The sequence below is a fragment of the Chelonus insularis genome, unplaced genomic scaffold, assembly GCF_013357705.1.
Source record: "Chelonus insularis isolate UGA/USDA-ARS -01 unplaced genomic scaffold, ASM1335770v1 contig_2_pilon, whole genome shotgun sequence".
NCBI classification, from domain to species: domain Eukaryota; kingdom Metazoa; phylum Arthropoda; class Insecta; order Hymenoptera; family Braconidae; genus Chelonus; species Chelonus insularis.
This window is the reverse complement of record NW_023276477.1, coordinates 102208-125752: the sequence shown is the minus strand read 5'-3', so window position 1 is coordinate 125752 and position 23545 is coordinate 102208. Positions and strand designations below refer to the sequence as shown.

At 40.5% G+C, this 23545-nt stretch overlaps 5 protein-coding genes across 5 annotated transcripts; 2 read left to right on the top strand and 3 right to left on the bottom strand.

The window, feature by feature from the left end:
• Window positions 1-2705: 2705 nt before the first annotated feature.
• On the bottom strand, window positions 2706-4937 carry LOC118065327 (uncharacterized). The gene has a single exon (XM_035080522.1). The coding sequence runs from the start codon at window positions 4935-4937 to the stop codon at window positions 2706-2708; it is 2232 nt and encodes a 743-aa protein (XP_034936413.1).
• Window positions 4938-6551: 1614 nt separating this feature from the next.
• Window positions 6552-7496, bottom strand: LOC118065325 (uncharacterized). The gene has a single exon (XM_035080521.1). It carries the CDS (start codon window positions 7494-7496, stop codon window positions 6552-6554), a length of 945 nt encoding a protein of 314 aa, XP_034936412.1.
• A 147-nt stretch (window positions 7497-7643) lies between these two features.
• On the bottom strand, window positions 7644-8639 carry LOC118065324 (uncharacterized). The gene has a single exon (XM_035080520.1). It carries the CDS (start codon window positions 8637-8639, stop codon window positions 7644-7646), a length of 996 nt encoding a protein of 331 aa, XP_034936411.1.
• Window positions 8640-17980: 9341 nt separating this feature from the next.
• On the top strand, window positions 17981-19105 carry LOC118065323 (uncharacterized). The gene has a single exon (XM_035080519.1). It carries the CDS (start codon window positions 17981-17983, stop codon window positions 19103-19105), a length of 1125 nt encoding a protein of 374 aa, XP_034936410.1.
• Window positions 19106-20841: 1736 nt separating this feature from the next.
• LOC118065322 (uncharacterized) lies at window positions 20842-22860 on the top strand. Its single transcript, XM_035080518.1, has 2 exons — window positions 20842-21185; window positions 22803-22860. Exons 1-2 carry the CDS (start codon window positions 20842-20844, stop codon window positions 22858-22860), a joined length of 402 nt encoding a protein of 133 aa, XP_034936409.1.
• Window positions 22861-23545: the final 685 nt, after the last annotated feature.

The following is a 23545-nucleotide window of genomic DNA, read 5'->3' as shown; positions in this document are numbered from 1 at the left end:
AGACGATGTTTTCAGGTGGAAATGACTCGATCTTCACGTTGATAATAATCAAAGCTCATCAAATACGTGAATAAAACCCCGAGAAACACACTAGATCATGCAATAAACTGTATCAAAGACGAGAACTTACCAATAAATAGGCTGTCCTTAATCCAACAGCTACTTTAGTGGCACTTTTCCACTATCTTCACCCACTAACAGGCCTTTTGTTGTGTTTAATTAAATAAACAAATCACCACCACCACAATAACCTTAACAATTACTATTTTAGACCGATTAATTTACGAAATCTCGCTTGATAATTACAAACTGACACTTAGAGTGCGTAGGCGCGTCTGTACTGTGCAACAGTTAAGACAAGAATGAGGCTCAGCCAATACTACACAACGTATCTAGCGGCAGTACAGGTGAAAATAGAGCTGGAGAGGAAGCCTGGGGAGGGGCTAGCTTACTGGAATAACTCACTCAGCGTAGCCTGGAAGTCCTGAACAGAGGGCACAAACCTACATTTGTTACCTTGGTCAGGCAGGAGGTCATTGACATAACCGTCGCTACGGCGATAATCTATGATTTCGTCAGGAGGTGGGAAGTGAACGACGAGGAAATTCTATCGTACCACCGGTGCATTGACTTCACTCTGGCAAGGGAGGTAGGCAATGTGAAACCACAAGTCCGAAGAGACCCAAGGGGTGCTGACTGGGGCCTGTTTAGGCGGGAACTGGGAAGACTCATGGGGGAACCTGAAATGGAGGGGCGTGTTGGGTCTCCGGCTAGCCTCGATGAGGCGGTGCTGGACCTACAGGACGCTATCGTAGGGGCCTATAGTTGCTCATGCTCAGCCAGGGAGATACAAAAGGGAAGAAGAGTCTCATGGTGGAACATGGAGCTTGAACAAGGTGAAACCAGGAGACTCTTCAACAGGGCTAAGAGGCTCAAGACAAATCAGACATGGACTGAATATAAAGCCTTTCGGAGGAAATTCAGGTCTATGGTCAAATCAGTAAAGAGGAAGCCTGGATAAACTTTTGTGAGAGACTGGAGGCTCTACCTGAGGTAGCCAGGATCCGCAAGCTGCTCACTCTCAGTAAGAACGTAGCACTCCAAGGCCTAGAATCTCCTAGTTTCTGAGAAGGAAAAATGGTCGATGATCATCAGGGCAAACTGGAGCTCTTCATTAAAACGTAGCAAGCAGCATGCTGCGATAAATCAAAGCTGCTAAAGGTACCGAGTCACTACAGTATACGCGGCAGCACCGAAGCCGACAGGCTGGCCTGTATAAGTGCTAGCGGTAGAGGTGGCAAGGACCCAGTGGAGATTAATGCTCCCGGGGAACTTGTAAAGGCGCTGGGGGAAGAGTGTATGTACAAGAGATTCACCAGCTACTGGACGGAGACTTCAGGAATAAGGCACAATAAAGCGTTCCTCAGGAAACCTACAACTTAAGTTAGCAGGAACCTGATCGAACTAGATAAAAGAAGGCTTAGAGTGGTCGTGGACGCCGTCACAGGGCACTGGCTAACTCGTCGTGATATGAAGATGCTGGGACGCGGAGAGGAATCCACGTGCCAGTGGTGTGGTTAGGAAGAAGAGATGCCATTCTACATGACAAGGGACTGTTCGGGGCTAAGGAACCTAGGCAGCGCCTATTAGGAAACCTTGGAACCGACGCACCCATTCTTGTAACGGTTAGGACGGACAAGCTTCTACAGTTCTGTTATGAGGCCGGGCTGTACCAACCCATAACTACATAAGACCGCCTTTACCATATGTTTTGAACTCAGTACAATGGTCCCGTGGCTCAGTGCAGAGGGGGTGGGTCGAAAAAAGGGGAAAAGAAGAATTGACAATTTTGCCCTATAATACTACAGAAAAATTTTTAATGCCGAACCCTGGCGTTTATGAATAAACCAAGTTTATGCATTCGTTCTGACTTCGAGTCGGCCGGACGAGCAAACTAAAAACTAATGGACTGTAATAATTAAGAGCAGAATAACGAAACAGGTTGGATGCTAAAAGGTTCCTTAAAAATAGTTCCTTAATACCAAATTGTATGGGTTTTATAGATTTTATTAACAAATAACACGTAACTTAAACAATAGAAATTAATAATCACTAAGTTTATGTGAGATGACTGTACATTAAGTGTTCATACACTTTTGAATTGTCTGATGGTTGTTTTTTCACCAAAAGGAGTCTCAAACAGTGAAGAGCAACAGGCACACTATACACCTGAGTTGTTCGAGTGTGTGATGTATGTGTGACTGTCCGTGAGGCACTATGGCGTCGACGCCAGTTCAGCTTCGCGCCCAAAGACACTACAACTGACTTTACTGGACCCCTGGCACTGATGAGAGTAATTATGATGATTCACTTATGTTCGTAAGAGTTGTCTGAGTCTACTTGACCGTATTTGGTACTACCAAAGGTAAGCTGACTGCACAAAACCGCGATTTGACTGCGAAAAATTATACAGAGATGACCGTGTGATTTGCCTGGAGCTAACTGACGCCACAAGTGCTCGACCGCGTGCTTGTTGGCGTCACTAGGGCCGTAGAGTTGCCTTCTGGGCCATGAGGGAAATACTTCCCGATGATTGGTCCAGTGAGTTGACTGACGCGCCGGTGGACAAGTCCGGCATTAACAATTTCTGAATATTTCCCGACTCACTGACTTGGGCCCCTCCAAGTCAGAACATTGTCCCACCATCAGCAACGCCTTTGCTGATCTTCTGCTGGTGGAGTGTATGGTGAGATGACTAGCTTCGTGAGTGGTCTGACGAGTTCTGCTGTTGCTGTCCTGAGTTTGACTGTTCTGATGAGTCCGTCTGATCCTGGGAACACCTCAATCACTCTGGCGAGAGGCCACTCCGTTGGTGGGAACCTCTCGTCAGTGAGTAGTACAAGTGAGCCGACTGTGATATTGTGAACGGGGTGTTTCCACTTGGAAATGGCGAGTTGCTGCTGAAGGTATTGTTTCGACCACGTGGACCAAAACGATTGGAGTCGCTGCTGAATAAATTGCCACCTGGACAAGCGTGGCAGTGGCACATCTTCTAGTGACGGCTTTGGCAATGTTACGAGCGGTTCACCAACCAAGAAGTGTGCTGGAGTCAACGCTGAGATGTCTGTAGAGTCGGCTGAGAGAGGTTTGAGTGGTCTGGAATTGAGGACTGCTTCTATCTGGACAAGCAGTGTGGAAAGCTCTTCATATGTAAAGAGTGGGTCGCCTATAGTTCTGTTAAGATGAAATTTTACAGATTTGACTGCAGCTTCCCATTTTCCTCCCATGTGTGGTGCAGCTGGTGGATTGAACTTCCACTCAGTTCCATCTTTTGCAAATACAGCTGCGAGTTGACTGGCCTGTTGAGTCCCCTGCTTGAAGAGTTGTCTGATGAGCGTGTCTGCGCCTTGGAATGTGGTGCCACAATCACTGTAGAGAGTTGTGCAGACACCTCGACGTCCAGTGAACCGTCTGAACGCTGCAATGAATGAGTCTGCTAAATAATCTGTTACAATCTCTAAATGTAGTGCAGAAGTAACGAAGCACACAAAAATGCACATCCAACCCTTAGATGTTTTGGCGCCTCTGCCTTTCCAAGTCTTTAGCGTGATGGGACCAGCGTAATCCACACCACAGACGGCAAATGGTCGGGCTGGAGTGATTCTTGATAACGGCAATTGACCCATTAACTGCTTCGCTCGTTCGCCACGTAAACGAGCACATTTCATACAATGATAAATATAGGATCGTACTGGGAGTCGTCCGCCTATGATCCAGTACGATGATCGTATGAGGTTCAGAGTTGCCTGCGTCCCACCGTGCAATGTTCTTTCATGAGCATCTGCAATGATTAGTCTGGAAAGATGAGTTTTCTGTGGTAGGATTGCAGGATGCTTTGCTTCTTGGTCCAAGCAAGCATTTGCTAACCTCCCTCCAACACGTATGACTCCTTGAGTGTCAATAAATGCTGTCAATCGTGCGAGGGGGTGTGAGACGGGCAGTGAATTTGAGTTGATCTGCTTGATTTCCTGTGAGAAGTACGATTCTCGAGTTGCCTTTATCCAAAAAATCCTTGCTCTCTCTAAATCTCGTGGCGTGAAAGGAAAGGTAAGAGATGACTGCGGTACTCGTCTAAGGAGTTGGCTGAACCTGAAGCAAATTGCAGTCACTCTGAGCAATTTGATTAGCCGAGAATGTCTGTATATCATATCCCAATGATAATCATGGTGAATTGTCTGAGTAACTAAAGTGAGCCCGGGCCGCTCTTCCTGCTGAGCTTTTGAATCGTACACTGATGATTGAGTTGGCCATAATGATTCGTCTGCTGTTAACCACTGTGGACCTGTCCACCACAGGGGGTGTTTTCGAAGCTGGGATATGCTGATACCTCGAGGAGCACAATCAGCTGGATTTTGTTTGCCAGGTACAAACCTCCAAACGCTGATTAAAGTGAGATCTTGGATTGCTGACACTCTGTTTCTTACAAACTCCTTCCAACGGGATGAGTGAGACTGAATCCAGGTCAAAGTCACTGAGGAGTCTGTGCGACATACTAGTTGAGTTGGCTGAATGTCTAAGTTGTTCCTTACATAAGTGATTAGTCTGGCAAGCAGCACTGCTGCGGTGAGTTCTAGTCTAGGAATAGACATCTTCTTCAATGGAGCAACCTTAGACTTTGAGCAGACTATAGTTGAACAAGTTCCATGATCTGGATGAGTAGCCCGTATGTAAACAACTGCTGCCATAGCTAGTTGTGAGGTGTCTGAAAAGCCATGAAGTTCCACGGTAGATTTCTGAGTAATCTTTAACCATCGTGGAATTGAGAGGTCTGAAACGTGTGAGAGTTCTGATCTGAAGCTGGTCCACTTGGTGAGAATGTGATCTGGGGCTTGGTCATCCCGTGACAGTTTATCTAGCCAGATTTCTTGTAGCAACATCTTTGCTCTGACAATAAAAGGTGCTAGAAATCCAAGTGGATCGTAGAGTTGTACTGTTTCTGATAAAATTATTCTCTTCGTGAGCTTGGACTTCTCACGAGGAGGTTTTGAGTTGAACTTAAATGAGTCATTCGCTGGAATCCACGAGATCCCAAGTAATTTTGTTTTGCAGCTCTCAAATGAGTGGATCTGCTCTTCTGATGAGTTGTCTGTGATTGACTGAAGGAATTGGATTGAGTTGCTGTTAAAAGTTATTGACCTCTAAAGGTTGGAACAATTCAAAACAATGAAGATATTGAACACCTTTTGGGCACGATACTGCTGTGAGAGAAACAAAGCGATATGTCAGCGCTTGTCACATTCATTGCGAGTATTTGATCATAATAAACGTGCCTAAACGAAACACAACGTAAACAAAACCCATGGGATAAACAAGGAGGGTTATGTTTATGTATTCAAAATACAGGAAAGGATAGCTGACGTCACAAGGTCAGCATTTATAAGACTTTAAAGAAAACTAAGTGATCACCAGCATTGTATAGAGTAATCACCCCAAGTGACATAAAAAAAAAATCGCAAAATTAAATAGCATCAATCGATAAAGTTTTCAATGCTGAGTCGATTAATGATATTCATTTTTTTGATTTTTTTTTAACGATACATGGGGTAACTGGGGGTAGAATAAAAATAATAATAACAAACTATTTGCAAGTGAGCTCAAGTTAATTTCAATCAACTTTACTTAAAAAACAGAATCGATTAAAACTAACTTGCAAATAGTTTGTTATTATTATTTTGCTGTGACATTTCGACAACGGGAAGCCACCTGCCATGCAGAGTTGTCTGACTTGAGTTGAGATGTCTATCAGTTGAGTCACTGTGTCAGCACCTCCAAAAATATCGTCTACATATCTTCCTTTTAATAGTGGATCAACAGCTAGAGGGAATTTTCGATCCTCATCCTTTACTAGCTGGATCATTGTGCGAACAGCCAGAAAGGGAGCTGATCTGGTACCATATGTGACTGTTGTGAGTTGATATGGGATGATCTTGGAGTGCTCGTCCACCCACAGGATTCTCTGGAGATCCCAATCATCTTGGTGGACTTTGATTTGCCTGTACATCTTTGTGATGTCTGATGTAAACACAAATTTATGCTGCCTGATCCAAATGAGTACGTCTGCAATGTCTTTCTGGACTTTGGCACCAGTATGTTGAATATCGTTCACTGATAGACCACTAGAAGATGGACTAGAGCCATTCAATACTACACGGAGTTTTGTAGTAATACTGTCTTCTCTTAAGACACCATGATGAGGCAAATAATACACTGGAGAGTTGACTGGACTTGCCTTGGCTCGTTTCATGTGGTTCAGTGACTCATATTCTTGCATAAAGTTGTGCATATGAGTCATTCTTTGTGAGTCGTCTGATCATGTGTAGTAAACACTGATGAGCTCTCGCTGTTGAGTTGATTAGAAGAGATAGTGATGCTTTTAGCGGTATTCTCACAACATCTCTCCCATCTTGGTCTCTTGAATGAGTCGTAACATAATGATCTTCACAAGATTGATCATCTTGGCTGAGTTGGCTGGCTGAAGTCTCTGGAACTTTTTATTGAACCCAGAATTTTGTCAAGAGATCAGACACTTGCTGGTATGAGCTGACCCATGCTGCGTGATGAGTTCTCACAGTTGAGCATCGTGTCTGTTGTGGCATTCCAATGAGCATCCATCCAAAGATTGAATCTTGGGCTATGAGAGATGACTGAGGAAATTGTTTGATGCCCGCCTTCACAATCAGACCATAACAATCTGCTCCTATTAAGATATCAATGGGTCTTGGAGTTGAGTAGTCTGGATCAGCAAGTTGAAGAGAGTTGAGAGCTGACCAGTTGATTTCCTTGAGTTGTCTGGTTGGTAAAGTACCAGTGACGCATTTGAGGATATGAGCATTAATTGTAACTTGCTCCTGTGTGTGAGTTGATCTAAGTGTCACTGTTGTCACTCCTCTAGTTTGTACAGCTGGTTCGTTACCAATTCCCAGCACTGATATCACTGATGGACAACGTTGGAGATGACAAGTCTTTACCACACTTGATGAGATGAACGTCAGCTCAGACCCCGAGTCTATCAGGAGTCTTATTGGAAGCTGAGAGTAGTCTGAGAGTAATACTGCATTGGCTGTGGCGAGTAAGACTGCTGAGCTGTCTGATTGATCTGAAGACTCATTAGTCCATGTCTCTTCTGCTGCTCTAGGTGCTGAAGAGAATCGTCCATGAATCTCTGAGTTGTCTATCTTGTTCTTGGTGATTGTTGCATCATGTGAGTCGTCTGAGAGTTGACTAGTGTGAGTCTTTCTCTTTTCTCCGGCTGTAGGAGATCGAACGAGACCTTCTGACTCTTCGTCCAGGACCCTCAACCCTCCTGAGGCCGAAACCTCATGTGCTAAGGTCATCCTTTCTGTCGAGTCATCAGAGAAGCATTCTTTACTCCTGTTAGCGCATGTAGATTGACATGATTCATCACCATTGATTGTTGAGTTGTCTGCATGTTGCATGATCACACCACCACTTGACGAGTTGACTGAAGCATAATCAGAGTTGACTGCAGAGAGTTGACTGTGATGATGAGTTGCCTAGTGAGAAGTCTCCGTAGATGAATGAGTGTGATCTGGAGTCGGCTGTGGAAATGGCACGTCATCACCTCACTGCTGGGAGGTTGATGGCTCTTGACCTGGTTGAGTAGGCTGCGGTTCTTGGCCTGGGCCATACCCTCTTTTTCTCAAGGACTCTGTCCTGGGCGTATGGATCATTGAGTGGTGCTTTAAATTGCACGTACTGCACCTCTTCTCTGATTGAAACACCTGGATGGAGTGGTGGCCGAAGCAGTTAAAGCACAGCCGTGCTGCGAGGACCAGCTTGTATCGGTCTTGTTGCGAGAGTCCTACGAATGATTTACAGTCAACCAAATAGTGATCCAAACTGCTGCATTGATCACGGGGGGAGTCTGCTTGTCTTTTTTGAGCCCCATGCCTGGAGGCTCGATTCGTCTGCGAGTGAGTTGTCTGCTGGCGATTGGACTGTTGTTGTGATCTGGACTTCTTCGTGATCACTGGAGTAGGCCACCGTTTTGCTTGCCGGGCTGCATCTTGAGCTGACTCCATCGCACGTGCCCTGGTTGAGATGAAGTTGAGTAGACTGTCTAGAGTTGTCGGTGAGCGAGACCTACTTCGCTCGAGTTCCCATGACTCACGTAGCGGCTGCTCAAGTTTACTGGCCACCAGGTATACCAAGAAGTAGTTTGCTGAGTCGACTGGGACATTGAGTGCCTTCAAGGCATCTAAGTTTTGGCGTACAACGTCTACCAGGTTATCGAGTTGTTCAGCTGACTTCGATGATGGTGTGGTCACACTGAACAAGTCCTTGATGTGGGCGAAGATGAGTTGCTCTGGATCATCATACCTGGACTTGAGTTGATTCCACGCTGGTTCGTATCCATCGTCGTTCATCACAGCATGACGGATCAATTGAAGTGGGGGAACTGATACATTGGCCTTAAGGTAAGGTAGTTTGGCCACTGGTCTGAGATCTTCTCGATCGTGAACGAGGGATGTAAACATGTCCCTGAACTGCGTCCACGTTGATGAGTCGCCTGCGAATGTTGGGAGAGGGATCTCTGGGAGAGTTGCCTGTCTGTACATGATTGGAGTCGTCTGCTGCGTTGAGGCTTTGTAGTCATCGATGGCCTTCTAGATGTCCTTCTCGTGTAGTTCTGATTTAACACAATGGAGAGTTGACTTAATATGATAATGAAGCCTTAAAGCACTTTCGTACACTCTATCTGTCATGTACTTGTGCTTGAAAAGCGTCAACCGACACCCTACACCTAATGCCTCATGCTCCACTACAAAGTATGTCCAGAGGTCGTTCAATTGGGATAGCTTAGCCTCGATCATAGACATTGTGACGAGAGCAGGCTGTCGCACAACGTCAGCCACATCTTGCTGCATGAATTGAAGCTGCTCATACCTGGACATTTGAGATGTGAGCTTAAACAGCGTGATGTTCGCCAGGGCAGGAGGTGATTTCGACCTATCACGGGATGTGGTGGCCTTTTCGGGCACCTTGAGTGTTGTTTCACTGGGACCTTCTGCCTGAGAGTCGACTGGAACTGGTGATGGCGCTTGGCTTACATTCACTTGCTCTAACATCTCACTAATACCTTCAACTGACTCATTGTCTTCGGCTACATCTACGTAGTCCGATTTTGCAGGAGAAATTAAACGTTTGTCTGCCATAGTTTAGTTGAGTAAGTTGTCTAATGTCACTATAATTACACTTATCACTAAAAATGCACAAAAACTGTTGCTAGAGTTGTCTACTGTCACCTTGATACTAATGGTGGGCTTTCAATACAGTCCCAACATCAAAAGAATCACACAAATTAATGAACTGAGTCTACGAGCTCTAAATAGTAATTTTCGGTGACTAAACTTGCACTGCGGACACTACACTAATTAACGAACTATGTTTATGTACACGTGAGTTGACTGCGTCAAGGCTATCTTGACTCTGACCAAAATGCGCGCTAAGCGTCCGTAAAAAGAGTTTATTAACACCAAGATTGTATGGGTTTTATAGATTTTATTAACAAATAACACGTAACTTAAACAATAGAAATTAATAACCACTAAGTTTATGTGAGATGACTGTACATTAAGTGTTCATACACTTTTGAATTGTCTTATGGTTGTTTTTTCACCAAAAGGAGTCTCAAACAGTGAAGAGCAACAGGCACACTATACACCTGAGTTGTTCGAGTATGTGATGTATGTGTGACTGTCCGTGAGGCACTATGGCGTCGACGCCAGTTCAGCTTCGCGCCCAAAGACACTACAACTGACTTTACTGGACCCCTGGCACTGATGAGAGTAATTATGATGATTCACTTTTGTTCGTGAGAGTTGTCTGAGTCTACTTGACTGTATTTGGTACTACCAAAGGTGAGCTGACTGCACCGCGATTTGACTGCGAACAATTATACAGAGATGACCGCGTGATTTGCCTGGAGCTAACTGACGCCACAAGTGCTCGACCGCGTGCTTGTTGGCGTCACTAGGGCCGTAGAGTTGCCTTCTGGGCCATGAGGGAAATACTTCCCGATGATTGGTCCAGTGAGTTGACTGACGCGCCGGTGGACAAGTCCGGCATTAACAATTTCTGAATATTTCCCGACTCACTGACTTGGGCCCCTCCAAGTCAGAACAGCAGCATTAAATACGTTTTAGTTCCACATTTGTCTCTTTCCTCACAATCATTCCTACCACGGTTTTATGGCGCCTACTTATGATCTGAATTTTTAGAAATTCTAAAAATACCATCATTGAGAGGATTTATGGAGACTATAACAATTCACATGGATTACAATGTGCCCCGTATACTTTGCTTTCCATTTATTAATGAACTACCATTGAATTTAACAACACTTAATACATCTCTGCATTATGCACTTGAAGAATGTTCCAAGCAAGACCAAAAAACGTGTTTTGTGACTTTCGATTAACCACTATATCGAAAGGCTCGTTCAATATTAGCAAAATCGACTGACGAGAAATATCAAAAAATCGTGGTTCGATTAGGTGGTTTTCACATTCTAATGTCTTATCTTGGAGCAGTAGGACACATAGTGGCAGGAAGTGGTTTGGAAGATTTATGGTCAAGGATTTATGCAAAACAATCGAAAAAAAAATGATAGCTGATCATGCCTACAGTCGAGCGACAAGAGCTCATATTTTAACGCATACAGCTGTTGGTATGCTGGATCGTGAGGCAATCCATTCTACAAAAGAATCAGCAAAAGAAAAAGACCGAGACTCTTGTTACAAATTCGAAGAATACATTGTGAAATGTTCACCTACTTTTTTAATTTTTTGAGAGAAAATAAAAATATCTTATCTTTGGAAGAGAACCCTGTAGGAACCCTATCCTAAGCTTATTAGATTGATTTGCAAAATCCGACTTTTGCGATCGTTTTCCAGTGGACGTCTGTGTGTGTGTATGTACGTATGTGCGAATGTGCGTACGTTCGTTCGGAATTTTCCTGGATTAGATTTTCAGCAAAATCGGTCCAGTCATTTTTTTCGTTAAACTAAAAAACTATCAAAAATGGAAAACGATCTGAATTTCTTAATTTATAAATTATACCATGTTTTAGACAAAATTTCAAAATCTTCAAAAAATATGAATATTAAGTGATTAGAATACTTGCATAAAAATATGATGACAATATTTCATCGAAAAAAAAAAAATTTTGAAAACAAAATCAGCAATGAAAGAATTTTAAACTCGTGTCAAGATTGAGAAAACAGCATGAAAGACGCTGTAATAGTCAATAATAATTGTTTATACCATGGAATTGTGTCCATAACAATTGAACATTGTTACTAACAAATAATTATTGACATTGTAATATTTAAATAAAAAGTTTTAAATTGTTATAAACAATAAAAATAGGGATCCATGATATGTATATATGAGTACTTTTAACGCATAATTTTTTCTTTACAATTGTTATAAAGAATGGAAAACAAGATCTAGGCAACATATTTGTGTTCTATTTACGTGTAATTTTTTATTTTACTAAAAAAAGTTACTTACTGTATGACATAAATGAAAACATGCTTCTTTGTTCATATCATAATATAACATAATATAATATAACATAACAACATCAAATAACATATGAAAAAAACAAATAGGTAAATTAACAAATAAATAAATAACAGTATAATTAAATGAAACAAGATAAAAATAAATTAATTTGTGAATAAATAAACATGTAATCAAAAAAAAACTAATAAGTTCATCAATAAATTAACAAAAAAAAATAGATAAAAAGTGAACCAATAAACAACATCATAAGCAAGTTATAAACAAAAATGTTATGTTATGTGATGTTACATTATGTTGGATTATATTCTTATTCTTTCATTCATTCATTTGTTAATTTATTTATTTATATTTGGTCATATTTGGACTTTTTATTATTACTATTATTATTATTATCATTCACAGGTAGAGGGAAGAATGGGGGTGCTCACCACACCCCCAAAGAGAAAAGACATGCTGAGGACCGCCAGTCATAAGATCGAGGGTTGATGCCAAAGGCAGAAACGAGTTAGAGGAGGAAGAGGAAACGATAGAGGAAGAGGAGGTCGAGGATGGGAAGATCACAATTGGAATCGAGGGCGTTGTGGCGGTGTTACCCTCTACTAGCATTTTTATGCTTGAATTAAAAATAATAATAACAACACTAATAATTATAGAAAGTATTTTCAATAATAATAGTATTTATTATAAAAACAAAAAAAATGGTGATTCTTTAATTTTTTCCACTGGGGAGTTGGTCGTGTGGACCTTTCGGGTCGCACCCAGACCACTGCAGAGCACTGATATTTTGATTAGCAAGCGATATTGGCAGGTAATCAATAAAGTACGACTCAATAAAGACATATGAAATAAACCACTTTAATCCAATAAATTGAGGCATCTGGATTCCACAATCTCTATTGTATTCCTCAAAAGGGGGAAAGTGCAATATCGTTTCTAGGAATGATAAGATCTGGTTTACATTACCTTCAGTTTATTGAACAATAGAAAAAAAATGACTCAACTTATATAATTTAACCAATATTTGACTTACAGTGTAAATGACAATAAATATTCTCATAGACTTTGTCTATGGGTGACTCTTTATAATTCAACAATTCTGTAATTACGATTTTATGTAATTTAGATAGACTTGTTTATTGACTCTAATACAATCTTATCTTCATATCTCCACAATAAACTCAATAATTGAGACTATAATCTTGGACACCATGAGATCAGTAAAATAACAAGAAATTATTAAACTATAAAGACAGACTTTAATAGTGAGACAGACATACTCATCGATTGTACTATGTAACCGGCTGGACTTACTTGCTCATTTCGAACTACTGCAATTCTCAGGATCTTGTTGTCTCTGCCAATCTGAAATCTTCTGGGCTTCGTACAGGTTCTGGTAGACTGAAGTCTTTAGCCATTACCACCTCTATGCATTCGACTTGTTGTCTCTGCTACTTAGCAACACTCTGGACAGCACTTTTGTTCCCTTGTGGACTGGACTAGCGATCTCGGAGAAGTTGACTGGATACTTTGACTTTCAGTCGCCAATATTGCTTTGTACTTATTGATTGGATATTACTTTTACTCTGTGACTATCTGTCTAACTTTTATATCAAAAGACTATAGACTATAAGTGACTTAATTATGATGTCCAATAATGGAAAAGGCGGCAAACTTGTTGCGTCTCTTTGGACTGTATTCGGTGCGTGATGTTCTTTGGCACAGCCATAATCTAAGTAATGAGTAACGCTCAAGCGCTGCCAAGCGTGGCCGATCGTCATCCCTCCTCGTTCTATCCCTTCCTTCCTCCTAGCTAATTTAGCGCCCCTAGGGCTCACACTCTGAAACTCGGAGCAAGAAAGGGTATTAGTACTTTCCGATGGTAAATATGGAAAGTTCAAGACGTAACTGAGTGGCTAGAATCACACTTCACAACATACAATGAACAGAAGGAGCGAAATCACTTTTTGCTAGTTTTAATACACAGCCACCAATTTTAGAAGACATACGAAGTGATGAAAATGTTAAAATATTAATTGAAAACTTCACTACATATTTAACCAAAGCTCTCATGGAAAATTCAACAGCTAAATTGTGGCATCAGTATCTGGAGACAGTTTCTACAGCTCTTCAATTCAACGAGGCAGAGAGATTCGGCAATTGGCAGTTACACTTAAAAAGTGTGAAAAAATCCTACCATTATTCCATGCATTTGGACATTTGGCATATACGAAAAGTGCGTAAGTTTATTTATAAGATATGCTGAACTTGGAACAAAAAATGGACCCTGATAAATGTGAAAAATTTGCAGAGCAAGGTTATTTTACAATTCGACGAAGTCAGAAAGCTTGGTTAGGTATTTGGTCTGGCATGTCCATAGAACAAACCTTGAATCGTTTCTTCGGAACTGATCTGAAACATGGACGAGGAATTACTGTAAGTGTCGTCACACGTTAGCTATTTGAAATGCCAGGAGCTCACTAAATCATTGATAACTTATTTAAACATCACACCAGCAAATAGTGAACAATACACAAATTTATCTCATAGTAAAATGGTAACAGATGCAGAACATATAAAAATATGGGGTCAATGGCTAACTGGTTAACCCTGTTTGAAATTACTCTCGTTATCTACTGGTGTTATAGGCAATACATAAACAAATTGTCACAAAGCCTATGAAGTTGGCGAAGCAGGTATGAAAACAACGTTTGAAAATATTCCTGAATTGTCATTAACAAAATTATACAAAGTAAAGAACTTACTTGAAGCAGAAACTCTTCATATTGAAGATGACTGTATTCCTATAGACCCACTGATGCTATTTCAGAGAATTTCATTAATTATTCAGCGTAAAAAAAAAATGCTTGAAGCCTTCAGATATGAATTATCACCATACCCACTGAGTCTGTTTGACGAACAAGGTTTTATGAGAAAATCCGCCAAGTCTCAATTGTACAGCATTGTTAAACCCTATGTTATACCTGACGTCATAGACAAGGAATTGCTCATCGTGATAGAAAGGTTTTGACGGAAGCAAATAAATGTACCAGCTGATATTGCCATTAGTGCAGAAAACATTATCACATTATCTCAAACAAAATTTCTTTCTAACATTGGAAATAAAATAAAACTAGTCGATGCACTAATGTCTCATCTAAAAGAAAAAGGAATAAAGTAGCAGCAGAAGATGCTCATAGTTTCATTGTCTGAAAAGCCGTACAGTTATCACAAGCAACGAACACATCAATAACGATCGTAGGAAGTGATGTTGACTTGTTAATTCTCTTAATTGGAGTAGCTCCAGAAGATAAACAATTTTATTTCCGGAAAACCGCGAGTAGGAAATCAAAGCGGAATGTCTATTATTCCAGAAATCAGAAAACTTCCGAAGCAGTTTATATTATTCGCACATGCATTCACCGGAAGCGATACTATTAGCGCTTTTTATCTCCGGTAAAGATTTGCGGTAGGAATGTTTTAAAAATGCCGTTACTTGATGAAAAGTAGACATATCAATTGCAACGTTGCCACCAACAAACGCAGCATTAATAGAACATACGAAACGCGAGTACTATCAAATTCAATTTTGGCTTGGGAACGCGATAAACGCAGAACAATGGAGATGGACAGGGACTAAATCGTTGTTCATACCAATATTAAGTACAGAAGAACCAGCACTAGACGAGCTTCTCAAAATTATCAATTGTGCTTGTAAGAGTGATTGTGCTACAAGGAAGTATACATGTGAAAAAATAGGTTTAAAATGAGACCAATTGTGCCGTCAGTGGAACGGCAAAACGCGTGCAAATCGTCAAATAAGGAGACTTATTGATAACAAAGAAGAAAGTGATGATGAAGATAATCCAGCACCAGTAATAATTGAAGAAGAAAAAAGTGAAGAAGAAGAGAACAATCAAGAGAGGGATGAAGAGAACAATAGAGAAGCAGAAACGGACAAAGATAGTGAAATCATGAGGCATGAAGATGAAGAAATGGATATAGATGACAGTGATGAAGGAAAATTAAGAAAAATTGTTTCAATAAAATATTGTACGAAAACATTTCAGACAGTAGACAATTGTTATACTATGAATTTGTCAATAAAAAAATTTTATTTACAACGAATATTGACCTTCACCACTACATAAAATATTTTTTTGTTTAGATGTAAATAATGTTTGAATTTGATGAAAGTAATATTTATATTTGAATCGACGCAGCTTTTCATACTGAGTCGAAATATATATACTTAAAAATACATTTTCTTTAATCATATTAACATTATTTATGCAATGGAAGAAACTTAAATTTTGAAAGTATTGTGCCACAGAATGTAAAAATTAAACGTCACAGTAATTTATTACCTAGTAGTGTTCACGAAGTAATATGTGGTCCTTCGAATTGTAGTAAAACAAATGCACTCTTGACCTCTATTATTCATTCAAATGTTTTACGTTTTGGTAATATATATCTATTTTTCGAATCTATACACGAACCAAAGTATAAATTTTTAGAAACGCTATTGAAACCTGTCGAAGAATTCAGTTATTTCTCTTTCAATGAACATGAAGAAGTTGTGAAACTCAAGTAAAACCCCATTCGATAATGATCTTTGATGATGTGACATGCGAGAAGCAAGATAATATGTGTGCATATTTTTGTATGGAGCGTCATAGAGACATTGATAGTTTTTATCTTCGTCAAACTTATGCACGTATTTCAAAACATTTAGTACGAGATAATCCAAATTTTCTCGTTCCATTCTGTCAAGATGATATGAATCTTAATCATATTTATGGTGATCATGGGAACACAAACATGTAATTTACAGAATTTCGAAATCTCTGTTCGAAATGTTGGAATGATAAGTATGGATTCATAGTTATCGACAAATACAGTGAATCAAATTGTGGACATTATAAAAAGTAATTTAATTGCTCCATTAGCATATAAATAAATTAGCTCGCACGTTTTCAATACCTACATTTGCTTTGTGAGTAAGATGAGTGCAGATATATTTCTATGTCTATTTGTTCTGACTTGGAGGGGCCCAAGTCAGTGAGTCGGGAAATATTCAGAAATTGTTAATGCCGGACTTGTCCACCGGTGCGTCAGTCAACTCACTGGGCCAATCATCGGGAAGTATTTCCCTCATGGCCCAGAAGGCAACTCTACGGCCCTAGTGATGCCAACAAGCACGCGGTCGAGCACTTGTGGCGTCAGTTAGCTCCAGGCAAATCACGCGGTCATCTCTGTATAATTTTTCGCAGTCAAATCGCGGTTTTGTGCAGTCAGCTCACCTTTGGTAGTACCAAATACGGTCAAGTAGACTCAGACAACTCTTACGAACATAAGTGAATCATCATAATCAATCTCATCAGTGCCAGGGGTCCAGTAAAGTCAGTTGTAGTGTCTTTGGGCGCGAAGCTGAACTGGCGTCGACGCCATAGTGCCTCACGGACATTCATATATACATCGCACACCCGAAAAACTCTGGTGTATAACGTGAATGTTGCTATTCACTGTTTTAAGAAGTTTTTTGGTGAAACATTGACCAGCAGACAATTCACAAGTGAAAAAAAAATAGTTGAATTACGGACAACTCAATGAACCTTAGTGATTAGTGCTTTCTATTGTACCAGTTTAATTGTTAATTGTTAATAAAAGTGAAAATACCATACAATTTTGGTGTTAATAAACTCTTTTTACGGAACCTTATAGCATCCAACCTTTGTCTTTATTCTGCTCTTAATTATTACAGTCCACTAGTTTTTAGTTTGCTCGTCCGGCCGACTCGAAGTCAGAACATTTGGTCCTTCGAGCCGGAGGAGAACGGCTTGGATGCACATTGAACAATTCTAGAAGGTTCTAGTGCTTCATAATTTTGTGAATATTCTGTGAAATTCTCTGTATAAAGTGCTTAGAATTCAAATAGACTAAAAAACCTTCAGTGTTAGTGGGTAAACAACCTTACAGACAAAAGGTGTTTACGCATTCCAGTGCCCAGTGACACTCATCTTTATTGTTGTGACATAGTGGTGCTCAGTCTGGCCAACTTGGACTCCTCTTTAGACGCTTGGCGCGCATTTTGGTCAGAGTCAAGATAGCCTTGACGCAGTCAACTCACGTGTACATAAACATAGTTCGTTAATTAGTGTAGTGTCCGCAGTGCAAGTTTAGTCACCGAAAATTACTATTTAGAGCTCGTAGACTCAGTTCATTAATTTGTGTGATTCTTTTGATGTTGGGACTGTATTGAAAGCCCACCATTAGTATCAAGGTGACAGTAGACAACTCTAGCAACAGTTTTTGTGCATTTTTAGTGATAAGTGTAATTATAGTGACATTAGACAACTCACTCAACTAAACTATGGCAGACAAACGTTTAATTTCTCCTGCAAAATCGGACTACGTAGATGTAGCCGAAGACAATGAGTCAGTTGAAGGTATTAGTGAGATGTTAGAGCAAGTGAGTGTAAGCCAAGCGCCATCACCAGTTCCAGTCGACTCTCAGGCAGAAGGTATCAGGGAAACAACACTCAAAGTGCCCGAAAAGGCCACCACATCTCGTGACAGGTCAAAGTCACCACCAGCAATCGCCAACACAACACAATTTAAGTTGACGTCTCAGATGGCAAGGTACCAACAGCTCCAGTTCATGTATCAGGATGTGCTTGAGCTAGTAAGACAGCCTGCGCTCATGACAATGAGTGTAATTGAAGGTAAGCTCGCACAACTCAATAAGCTGTGGACCTACTTTGTGGTAGAGCACGAGGCATTAGGTGTTGAGTGCCGGCTAACACTCTTCAAGCACCCATACATGACTGATCGAGTCTTTGGAAGTGCGTTGCGACTTCACTATCACACCGAGTCAACGCTTCACCGTGTCAAATCTGAATTGCACGAAAAGGACATTCAGAAGTCACTAGACGAGTACAGATTGTCCACTCAGCAGGCAACTCTCCCGGAAATAACCCTTCCGACGTTCTCAGGCGACTCCTCAGAATGGACCCAGTTTCGTGATATGTTCACGTCTCTGGTACATGATCGTCAAGATCTACGACCAGTTTCCAAGCTCCATTACCTGGAAGCAAACCTGTCAGGCCCACCATCGCAACTTATCAGGCATGCCATCATGAATGATGATGGGTATGAGCTAGCTTGGAAGCAACTGAAAGAAAGGTATGATAACCCTGAACAGCTCATATTCTCTCACATAAAACATTTGTTTAGCATTCCAACACCAGCATCTAAGTCAGCTGAACAGTTAGACAACTTAGTAGGCATTGTAAAGCAGAACTTGGATGCACTCAGGGCACTCAATGTTCCAGCCGACTCAGCCGACTACTTTTTGATCTATTCGGTGGCTAGTAAACTCGAGCAACATCTCCGAGAGTCCTGGGAGTTAGAACGGAGCAGATCACGGTCTCCAACTACACTCAACAGTCTACTCAACTTCATTTCAACCAGGGCACGTGCGATGGAGTCAGCTTAAGATGCAGCTCGTCAGGCAAACCGATGGCCTACTCCAGTGATCACGAAGAAGTCCAGATCACAACAACAGTCCAATCGCCAGCAGACAACTCACTCGCAGACGAATCGAGCCTCCAGGCATGGGGCTCAAAAAAGACAAGCAGACTCCCCCCGTGATCAATGCAGCAGTTTGGATCACTATTTGGTTGACTGTAAATCATTCGTAGGACTCTCGCAACAAGACCGATACAAGCTGGTCCTCGCAGCACGGCTGTGCTTTAACTGCTTCGGCCACCACTCCATCCAGGTGTTTCAATCAGAGAAGAGGTGCAGTACGTGCAATTTAAAGCACCACTCAATGATCCATACGCCCAGGACAGAGTCCTTGAGAAAAAGAGGGTATGGCCCAGGCCAAGAACCGCAGCCTACTCAACCAGGTCAAGAGCCATCAACCTCCCAGCAGTGAGGTGATGACGTGCCATTTCCACAGCCGACTCCAGATCACACTCATTCATCTACGGAGACTTCTCACTAGGCAACTCATCATCACAGTCAACTCTCTGCAGTCAACTCTGATTATGCTTCAGTCAACTCGTCAAGTGGTGGTGTGATCATGCAACATGCAGACAACTCAACAATCAATGGTGATGAATCATGTCAATCTACATGCGCTAACAGGAGTAAAGAATGCTTCTCTGATGACTCGACGGAAAGGATGACCTTAGCACATGAGGTTTCGGCCTCAGGAGGGTTGAGGGTCCTGGACGAAGAGTCAGAAGGTCTCGTTCGATCTCCTACAGCCGAGAGAAAAGAGAAAGACTCACACTAGTCAACTCTCAGACGACTCACATGATGCAACAATCACCAAGAACAAGATAGACAACTCAGAGATTCATGGACGATTCTCTTCAGCACCTAGAGCAGCAGAAGAGACATGGACTAATGAGTCTTCAGATCAATCAGACAGCTCAGCAGTCTTACTCGCCACAGCCAATGCAGTATTACTCTCAGACTACTCTCAGCTTCCAATAAGACTCCTGATAGACTCGGGGTCTGAGCTGACGTTCATCTCATCAAGTGTGGTAAAGACTTGTCATCTCTAACGTTGTCCATCAGTGATATCAGTGCTGGGAATTGGTAACGAACCAGCTGTACAAACTAGAGGAGTGACAACAGTGACACTTAGATCAACTCACACACAGGAGCAAGTTACAATTAATGCTCATATCCTCAAATGCGTCACTGGTACTTTACCAACCAGACAACTCAAGGAAATCAACTGGTCAGCTCTCAACTCTCTTCAACTTGCTGATCCAGACTACTCAACTCCAAGACCCATTGATATCTTAATAGGAGCAGATTGTTATGGTCTGATTGTGAAGGCGGGCATCAAACAATTTCCTCAGTCATCTCTCATAGCCCAAGATTCAATCTTTGGATGGATGCTCATTGGAATGCCACAACAGACACGATGCTCAACTGTGAGAACTCATCACGCAGCATGGGTCAGCTCATACCAGCAAGTGTCTGATCTCTTGACAAAATTCTGGGTTCAATAAAAAGTTCCAGAGACTTCAGCCAGCCAACTCAGCCAAGATGATCAATCTTGTGAAGATCATTATGTTACGACTCATTCAAGAGACCAAGATGGGAGAGATGTTGTGAGAATACCGCTAAAAGCATCACTATCTCTTCTAATCAACTCAACAGCGAGAGCTCATCAGTGTTTACTACACATGATCAGACGACTCACAAAGAATGACTCATATGCACAACTTTATGCAAGAATATGAGTCACTGAACCACATGAAACGAGCCAAGGCAAGTCCAGTCAACTCTCCAGTGTATTATTTGCCTCATCATGGTGTCTTAAGAGAAGACAGTATTACTACAAAACTCCGTGTAGTATTGAATGGCTCTAGTCCATCTTCTAGTGGTCTATCAGTGAACGATATTCAACATACTGGTGCCAAAGTCCAGAAAGACATTGCAGACGTACTCATTTGGATCAGACAGCATAAATTTGTGTTCACATCAGACATCACAAAGATGTACAGGCAAATCAAAGTCCATCAAGATGATTGGGATCTCCAGAGAATCCTGTGGGTGGACGAGCACTCCAAGATCATCCCATATCAACTCACAACAGTCACATATGGTACCAGGTCAGCTCCATTTCTGGCTGTTCGTACAATGATCCAGCTAGTAAAGGATGAAGGACATAAGTTCCCTCTAGCTGTTGACGGTCAAGTAGACTCAGACAACTCTCACGAACAAAAGTGAATCATCATAATTACTCTCATCAGTGCCAGTGGTCCAGTACATTCAGTTGTAGTGTCTTTGGGCGCGAAGCTGAACTGGCGTCGACGCCATAGTGCCTCACGGACATTCACATATACATCGCACCCCCGAACAACTCTGGTGTATACTGTGAATGTTGCTATTCACTGTTTTGAGACTATTTCTTTTGGTGAAAAAATAACCATCAGACAATTCATACGTGTACAACCAATTAATGTACAGTCAACTCAAATATATGTAGTGATTATTAAGTTCTCTTGATTATGTTAAGTGTTATTGTTGAATAAAATCAAAAAAAACCCAAGCAATTCAGTGTTAATAAACTATTTTTAGGAACCTTCTAGCATTAGGAACCAATCTTTTGTTCTTATTCTGCTCTTACTTATTACAGTCCACTAAGGTAGTTTTCTCGTCCGGCCGACTCGAAGTCAGAACACATACACTATCGATTCTTGTTTTATATTTTCAAATGTGCGAGCTAGTCAAAGTTTACGAGCAAATTGGTTTTTAATTATTGATTCATCGAAAACTTCAATTAGTAAAGACAGGGTAAATTTTGAAAATAGTAGGAATGAAATTAGAGTGAAAAGTGCTATAAATGCTGAGACTTTTTGGTTAGAAAATCACTCTCAAACGAAAAGTTGTTTGATGTTTTATAATCTTTGTAAGCTGAAGAATATCGTTTTTCTTCGCGAACAACAATGAATCTATCAGAATTCAACAACTCGGACGAAAAAATCTTCGATACAAAGAAAATGGAGGATCTGGAATTATTCAAAAGATATAAAGTGACGGAATTAAATTCGATTGCAACCAAGTACGGTGATGCTGCAAGACACTTCCAACTATTCAATTGATTAATCAGTATCAAATAATTTTATACAAGTATAATTTCATATGAGTAAAAAGTATTGTATATTTTATAATTCATTTAAACATTTGTGAAAGATTAAATAAAAAAGTCTATGTAACCATATTTATGTTTTATCATTTTTATAAAAAAAGAACCTTAATTATTTCATTTTATATATCTACGTATAATAAGTATTAGGAGATGAGAAGAAGAAGATAATTTTTATTTTTATATAATATTCATTTAATTGTTTTTTCTTATACAAATTGATTTTTAGCATTATTACATATCAAAGAATCTTTTTTAAGTATAAAAACTTCTGTTGAATCTTCATGAAAATGTTTGAAGCATCGTTTGTATCCGATAATCAGTGGATGGTGTTTCCATGCAAACGGTAGCTTTTCCCAAACATAATCGATTTCATTGTTCATCATTGGTCACCACTGTTTGCAAGCCAAGTTCGAAAATGTCCCTGGCTTCCGTCTGAGCTATACTCCTTAAGTTTAAATACAGTAGGGATAGAAAATTTTGTCTTGATGTTAAGTTTATGAATTTATCTATATAGAACCATTGCATCTGTACGACGAGTCTGGCACAATCATATGGAAACCTGTAGTCTCTAAAGTGTAGATGTTTTTGACTATATTTAAAGTTGACTTGGAACAAACGATCCATACTTTGTTCATTGGAGATATTCTCTAGATGTTTTGTATCATATGTACAACATCTAAGTTTGTGCGCTGATGTTATACTCGATGTTCCATATCCAAAAATTGAAATATCAATTATTACTTGATTCGATGTTGAAAATTTCAGGGAAAAATTTTTTTGTAAACCATCAGCAACATAAATATATGTTGCATTTTGTAATGCATTCGTTATGAGCTTTTTTAGATGATCATATAGAACTTCACCACATCCCTTATCAATTCAGTGAATAACATAAGTATCCCATGACATTTGATTTTGATAATCGCACTCTAAAGATGCAAAATTTTTTGGAGGTTGAAACAACACAGTACGTTCTAATGACCTATCTTGGAAATTATTCAAAGAGATGATGGAAAATTCTTTAATAACAAACTCACTACCCATAAAGGTATAACCTTGTACGTTTACCACAACAGCATTCATTTTTGTGAATGAAAAAATGATCTTACTCGACTGAGAGTTTGAGAAATACTGATACATCATTTTTAAGATAAATTGAGGATTATTACGATGGACATTCGATTGTTGTTAGATAGTAATAGATCTTCGTCTTCCCTCCTACTTTCAAAAACGAGGAAAAATTTCAAAGGAATTTAT